At 46.2% G+C, this 8,053-nt stretch overlaps 1 protein-coding gene across 1 annotated transcript; it reads right to left on the minus strand.

The window, feature by feature from the left end:
- Positions 1 to 867: 867 nt before the first annotated feature.
- LOC147892982 (pentatricopeptide repeat-containing protein At5g27110-like) lies at positions 868 to 4,338 on the minus strand. The gene is made up of 2 exons (XM_087387802.1): positions 3,707 to 4,338; positions 868 to 3,589 (listed from the first exon to the last, which is right to left on the minus strand). The coding sequence occupies exons 1-2, from the start codon at positions 3,921 to 3,923 to the stop codon at positions 1,185 to 1,187; spliced, it is 2,622 nt and encodes an 873-aa protein (XP_087243928.1). The 5' UTR covers positions 3,924 to 4,338; the 3' UTR covers positions 868 to 1,184.
- Between the last annotated feature and the right edge of the window lie 3,715 nt (positions 4,339 to 8,053).

The following is an 8,053-nucleotide window of genomic DNA, read 5'->3' on the forward strand; positions in this document are numbered from 1 at the left end:
GGATACACTATGTCAAGCTCATAAACTGAAATACCTCCTCTTCCAAGTACTGTAGAATATGGAGAGGTTGGTGTCATTCCACAAAACTGCTACGCACATGTTCCCTTTCTTTAGAGTGGCCATGAGGCATTGGATTGGGCACTTGGCTTAGCAAATAGACTTGATTTTAGAAACCACAGATTTGAAATTCACATCATGTTTTTAGCAATAGACTCACCAATCCCCTCACTGTAACACAAATCTTGATCCAACTTGATTTTCTTCCTTCGTTGAATATACCTCAGTTATCTTTTCATCATCCTCATAGGAACATTTAAAATGAGTAAGGACATCAGCTCTCATAGATGCAAAGCTCATATAATTCCAATACTCCTTCCACAAAGTACCTCAAAAAATTGAGGCATCGGTGGATAAGCAAGTGTAGTCCGCACATTTCATTTCTTTGGTCAATTTTGAGGACTGTAATTCAAAATTCACACCATCTTATTTTTAGCTATATTCACCATCTTCTAAAGGCAGCTCAATACAACACAAATCATGATCCAACTCAATTTCATGCACTTACATGTCACCCATCGTTCCATAATTCTAGCAAGAATATTTCAAAAAGGCGAGACATTGGCTCATAAGCACAATTTCCTTAACAAAGTGAAAGCAGGTTGCATCTTTAACAAGGATAGTTCGCTGCCCTTTATCTTTTGTGGGGGTTTAGGACTGACCCAAGGAGATAGGCCAAATGCATGGGGAACCAGCGTAGACCTATGTCAAAATGAAGGGGACTTAGTCCCATGTATAAATATGGCCTAAATGAGATCTTAATGTAAGTTCAATAATGAGCCCCCTTTGAGCAGCCTTCCTAATAGACATTCTTCACCGTGTTTGTGAGTTCCTTGGGTGTCCTGATTAAAAGCTACGGTTACACAAGATGGCCACTTTTCACTGCACCAAGTAACCCATCTTTCTTTGTATCAAGGATTATGTCTCATGACACCCGATGCAAATCTGGAGCATGCCCTTCCTGCATTTTCAGGGAAAGATCTTCTATCCTTGCATTTATACTTTCGCTTTGGGAATGTCTCATAACTCCCACCAAAGATGAATGCATAATCCAGCTATTGTCAGTCCACCGATTCTGTGGCTGCTTCCATGCTTGCTTTTCCACTTCCTGTCTCAACCTTTTTCTCTTACTCCTGTATGTGAGCATCTGCATAGATATTAGACATCACAACATAAGATGCAGCAGCCTTCTCATCCAATTGCACTGCATGTTCAAAAGCCAGTCTTCCAAGCTCGACATTACCCCACTTTTGACAAGCACCCAACAGTGTATGCCACACCGCAAGAGTAGGATCGAAAGGCATCTTCTTCACCATTGCTACTGCCTCATCTAATTGGCCTGCACGACCCAGGAGATCGACCATGCCAATGTGGTGCTCGATACTCGGAGTAACACCATAGTCTTTGTTCATGGCCCCAAAGTATTCCTGGCCCTTATCCACTAGACCTGTGTGACTGCATACATTAAGAACAATAGAAAATGTGACCCCGTCTGGCTTTAGTCCTCCTCTCATTCTCTCAACCATTCTAAAAACAATTTGACTTTCTCCTTGCTGGGCATATCCTGCTATGAGTGCATTCCATGAGACCTCGTTTCGAACTGGTAGGTTGTCAAACACTTCCTGTGCTTCTGCAAGAAAGCCAAATTTAGCATACATATCCACCAAGGTGCTGCCAACAACAAGATCACTTTCGAGCCCCTTTCTAGAAATCTCAGCGTGTACTTCTCGGCCCATGTCTATGGCTACTATGCTGCCACAAGCTTTCAAGCTGCAAACAAATGTGACTGCATTTGGAGAGAGACCTTCCAGTCTCATCTGTTCCAGACAGTTCAGTGCTTTGTCACTGTGCCCCTGGTCAGCATATCTTGCCATCAGGGCATTCCACGTGACCTCGTTTCGAACTGGCAGTTTGCCAAAAGCTTCCCATGCTTCTGCAAGCAAGCCACATTTGGCATACATATCCACCAAGGTGTTGCCAACATAAAGATCTCTTTCCAGCCCCTTTCTGGCTATTTCAGTGTGTATCTCTCGGCCCTTGTCTACAGCTCCTATTCTGCCACAAGCTTTCAAGCTGCAAACAAATGTGACATCATCTGGAGAGAGACCCTGCAGTTCCATCTTTTCAAGACAGTTCAGCACTTCCTCACCAAACCCCTGCTCAGCATATCCTGCCATAAGTGCATTCCACAAGACTTCGTTACGAACTGGCAGCTTGTCAAACGCTTCCTGTGCTTCTGCAAGCAAGCCACATTTGGCATACATATCCACCAAGATGCTATTAATATAAAGATCTGTTTCCAGTCCCTTTCTAGCTACCTCAGCATGTATTTCTCGACCATTGTCTGCAGCTCCTATGCTTCCACAAGCTTTCAAGCTGGAAACAAAAGTTACAGCGTCTGGAGAGAGACCCTCGAGTTGCATCTGTTTGAGACGTTCCAGCGCTTCCTCACCAAGCCCATGCTTGGCATATCCTGCGATTAGTACATTCCACAAGACCTCATTTCGAACTGGCAGCTTGTCAAATGCTTCCTGTGCTTCTGCAAGTGAGCCACATTTGGCGTATATATCCACCAAGGTACTGCCAACAACAAGACCTCTTTCCAGTCCCTTTCTGGCAATCTCGGCATGCATTTCTCGACCCTTCTCTATGGCTCCTACGCTGCCACAAGCTTTTAAGCTGCAAACAAATGTGACAGCATCCGGAGAGAGACACTCCAGTTTCATCTCTTCAAAACACTCCAAAGCTTGCTCACCAAGGCCCTGCTCAACGTATCCATCTATAAGTGCATTCCACGAGACCTCATTTCGGATTGGCAGCCTGTCAAACACATCCCGTGCTTCTGCAAGTGAGCCACATTTGGCATACACATCCACCAATGTGCTGCCAACAAAAATATCTCTTTCCAGCCCCTTTCTGGCTACCTCAGCGTGCATTTCTCGGCCTCTTTCTGCATCTTTCAGCCTAGAACAAGCCTTTAGTATGGCTACGAAGGTATACTTGCTAGGGTGTATACATTCCTCTTGCATCTTCTGGTAGACGTTAAGGGCATGCTTTGAATCCCCACATTCAATATAACCCCTGATGAGAGCAGTCCAAGAATACACATTCGGATTAACCAACTTCCTAAAAACCTGCCCAGCATCGCACATGCTTCCTAATTGGACCAATATTGGGACAAGGTAATTCCCAAGAGAACTATGATCTTCCATCCCACATTTGCACATGTAGGCATACAAGCGCTTGGTATGCACTAGATTTTTCTCTCGTCTACACTTTCGCAAAATGCATGTAAAGTTCTGAACTGAAGGCAGCTGGGGCATCTGTTCTATAGACGTGAGCGCCTCCTCTAAGCTGAGCGTTTCCCATTCACTCTTCTCGTACAGTTCTTGAGCTTTAGATGCATTCAGCTTTAGTGCAGAGCTGAACTCGGCCTCTAAACTGGCATGACAAGTAGATCCTTGGGAATGTTCTTTGAAAACACTGGGAGGGATCAGTAAAAGACTGCTTCCATAAGGGTTCGGTCCCTGGCCTACTTGAGAAGCATGATCATGAAGAAAACGAACCAGTCAATAAAAATAACGAAATCCCCCGTTATCCGACCAAATTAACCGTGTAAATACGGAGAAAAATCTTATCTAAGCAGCACCTGAAAGCGACCCTTCCGCCACCACGGCTCCACTGTCCCGAGGGCCAGGGATTGATTGTCTGCGCAGATGAGCTGCCACCCAGTCGGAGTGTGGAAGTCCGCTACGAAAAATTCTAGGGCCAAACACCTGAGAGACGAGAGGGCTACATGGGTTTGTAACGGTTGCCTCAGAGGTATGGTAAGGATGTCTGCCTCCTCCTGTATATAGGTTCATCATTACCGTGAGAAGGGCTCAAGGAGCACAGACACGGTTAGCACATGTGAGAGTGAACTTGAAGTGCCACGTGGTATGCATTTGATACACACAATTGGCAGTTTGTACGACATCATCATTCACATCAGCTTCACCCATGCACGCGCGTCGCCTCGACTGTCTCACAGGAGCCTCATTGCACATGGCGGGTGGGCACATGTCTCATAGAAGCGTTCCGTCTCACAAGAGCTTTCATTCACATGGCAGGTGGCCGGCCATTCGAGGTGGAAGATGTCTAGGGGACGAATGCTCTGGAACCCCCCTTCTCCCCTCCTTCCTGGTTTCCGCCGCCGCGGCTAAGAACCACCCCATAACAATCGAAAGGACCCAACTTAAAGAGGTTTCTACTGGCTGGACGCTGCAGAGATGAGCTCCTTTGTGAGGGGAGCGGCGTCCAATCTAAACCCAGCCTTACATTTTGCATGGATTGAAATGAACACAACGGCGTATTACTGCAGCCTGTGTGGCGGGATCCCATTTGTCTGTAATAAGTGCCCTCTATCTGCCCTGCAGGCAAGAAAAAAATGATGGATTCATATGCTTTAAGTCTGAAATCCCCCTAACATTTCATCCCATCTTTAGAATACCTCAGCATCAATTTGCCTAAGTATGAAATTTGCGTAACATTTCATCCCATCTTTAGCATAACGGTTCAGATTTTAAGTCATTTAGCATAAAATTGGCAAACTTGTACGTTTTGAGATGCAAAAATCAACTAACTTAGAGAGCGCCTTTATTTTGACTGGTTAGAAAAAAGTTTTCCACATTGCCAATGTTAGAAACTCACTGTGCCCACCCTGTGAGCCCCCGATTTGAGGGGACAAGGGGGAGTGAGAGGTAGGAGGGCTGGGGAGAGAGAGACTCAGGTCAGCATCATAGGCAACCAGCACACGGGCTGGTTGCAGTCTGCAACAGCAGGAATAAAGGGGCTCTAGGCCTCACATAGAGGCACCAGGAGCAGCATTGATTGGCCGCCCAGGGTGCCCTTAAATAGGGGCCTATGGATGGCCAAGTCGGCCCAGCCAGGGCCACTGACCAGGGCCGACCCTGGTTGGTTTACTAGGGCCCATGTGGTTGACCACCAGACAGGGTACCGACCCTATTGGTCGGTCAACTGAAGGGGCCTGGGCAGTGCCTATAAAGGGCCCACTCCTCCATTGGTTCCAGCATCCAGCCCCTCTCCAAGGCTGTGTTCAGCACTCAGATCTGGAGCAGTTGGTGAGAGAGAGAGTCCATCAATATTCTCTAGCACTTTGCTGTGTTTTGTACTGCTCCCTTGGAGCTATTTTTCTGCCCACCATCCGGTGGATGAATATACTCTCTCTCTCTCTCCGTCCATATTTACTTCTGAGTGAGTGTTTATTGCATCTGTGATCATCTATCTGAGTTGAGTGTGCGTAAGAGTTGGAGAGATCTTGGGTGGAGGTTTGAGTGATTCATTCCCTCTTATTTTCTAACATGGTATGAGAGCCATACGCTCTCAACTCTTCTTCATCAAAGCACTCTCTGAAGGAAGGAGTCCCTTGGCAGAAAGGCGATTCTGTTTTCAGCTCAAGCTAGCACAGGAGGTCAGTACATTTTTTTGCTTTAGTTTTTCAGTTTGCTATTCACCGAGATGGATCAGCGTTCAGAAGCCTCTACACCCACTACTCGTCCTTCCTCCTCCTCCAGTCATCTTCCTTCTTCATTCATTCCCAATTTTGGTGAAGCTGGAAAGCTCGATGGGACGAACTATCCGATCTGGAAAGTTAAGATCCGAAGCCATCTGGTGGCACGGAAGCTATGGAAGATAGTGATTGGGACCAAGATGAAGCCGGAGGACATTGTGAACAAAAGAGGTGATGTTTTATTTGAAGCAGATGCGGATGAACTCAGTGCATGGGAGGAGAGGGATGCTCAAGCCTTAGCAATGCTAATTGGCACGACAACAGATGCTATGACTCCTCATATCCAGTTGGTAGAGACGTCTTCAGAGGAGTGGGCCATACTGAAGGAGCTGTATGAAACCGATAATACAGCCCCTATCATTACTCTTCAGCATCAACTTTATAATCTTGATATGAACGAGGGTGATAGTGTGCATGACCATCTGACAAAGGTGAAAGTCGTGCGCGACCAGCTTGCAGCGGTTGGTCAAAAGGTGGACTCGAGTCAATTGGCGTTGCTCACACTCCACAAGTTGCCACGGAGTTTCAAAAGTTTTGTGACTACAGTCACTGTGGGTCAACAGACTAAGCCAATCACTTTTGAGGAGCTTGGCCCACTCTTGCTTCACTCTTGCTTTAGAAGGAGGCTCGAGAGAAACTCTTTACACAAACCAACGAGAAGGCATTAGTGGCCAAAGACAAGCCTGGAAAAGGCAAGCCAAAGGAGTTCAAGAAGTCAGAGGACGCTGACCGAAAGAAGAAAATGAAGTGATTTTACTGTGAAAAGCTTGGCCACTCCGCCAAAGAATGCCGAAAGAAGAAGGCAGTGGAAGAGAGAAGCCAGGAACAAAGAAGAGGCTAAGAATGATTCTGCCAATGTGACGACTAGACAGTTGTTTTTAATCAGTGAACATTGTTCAGCGTATGCAATCAGTGAAGGAAAAGAGGGTTGGTATGTTGACAGCAGTGCTTCAAAGCACATGTTTAACAGAAAGACTTGGTTCAAAACCATGGAAAGTACACACCCGGATTCCAAAGTTTCTGTCGGGGATAGCCGGACATGTCCTGTGAAGGGCATTGGTAGCATTCCTTTCATTATGACCGCAGGTGAGGAGAAGGATATCTCTAGCGTACTTTATGTACCCAACGTTTGCAAGAACTTACTGTTTGTAAGTTAGATGGACAAGAACAACATGTCAGTTCTCTTTGAAGATGGCAAGGTCACCGTGACATCCAAAGAAAATGGACAGATGGTGGCCCAAGGAGTTGAAGAAAATGGACTATGCCGCCTCAGTGCAATGTTGGTTCATGAAGACAATGGAAAGTTCAAGCTTTGGCATGAGTGCTTTGGTCACGTCAGCTATGGAACCTTGGCTGAAATGTCAAAATTGAAGATGGTGGATGGACTTCCACCTATTACAGGCAATGATGGTGCCTGTAGGGCTTGTCTAGAAGGCAAGCAGCACAGGGACAAGTTTCCACAAGAGGCCTCATTTCGGGCCAGCAAACCACTTGAGTTGGTTCATGCCGACATTTGTGGCCCAATGTCTACAGCATCATGGGCAAGATCTAGGTACTCACTTCTCTTTGTGGATGATTTCAAAAGAATGATCTGGGTGTATTGTTTGGCTAAAAGGTCACAGGCTTTCGAGAAGTTCAAGGACTGGAAGGCCAGAGTTGAAAAGGAGACAGGGGAGGATGTCAAGACATTCCGTACAAACAGGGGGGGAGAATTCACCTCAAATGAGTTTAACACTTTTTGTCACAAGCATGGGATCAAGCAACAACTCACCACAGCACATACTTCTTAGCAAAACGGGGTAGTCGAGAGGAAGCATAGAACCACCACGGAGACAGGGCTTGCTATGCTACGAGGGAGGAACCTTTCTAAAGCCTATTGGAGTGAAGCTATCAATACAGCCGTACACATTCTCAACAGGACCAAGATGAAGGCCGTCAAGGACAAGACTCCATATGAGGCATTTTATGGTAAGAAGCCCTCTATCACTCATGTTTGCATTTTTGGTTCTAACGCATGGGTGCATGTGCACAAGGAAGAAAGGACCAAGCTTGATTCCCATAGCAGAAAATGTATCTTTGTTGGGTATAGTGAAGAATCCTATCGACTCTTCGACCCAGTAAAGAAGCAGATCCTTATCAGTCAGGATGTCATCTTCGAAGAAAAGGAATCTGAACCCCATGACGAACCTCAGATAGAGGAGGAGGAGATTTTTCAACCCCCAAACCCACCCTACCCCAGGTTGACCATCCAAGAGGTGAAGAAATTGGAAGTTGATGTTCCACAAGGTACTGAGGAAGAGCAGGATGTTCCAGAAGCAGTTCTAGTTCCTCCTCCCACTGAGAAGCAGAAGAGGTTGCCCGAATGGTACCTACGGACATTAGAAGACTCTCGGGTCACCGAAATACCTGAGAGTAGCAGTTTCAGAT

This window comes from Dipteris shenzhenensis, chromosome 16 (genome assembly GCF_047967505.1).
Source record: "Dipteris shenzhenensis isolate YYH24624 ecotype China chromosome 16, Dip_SZ_1.0, whole genome shotgun sequence".
In the NCBI taxonomy this organism is placed as follows: Eukaryota; Viridiplantae; Streptophyta; class Polypodiopsida; order Gleicheniales; family Dipteridaceae; genus Dipteris; species Dipteris shenzhenensis.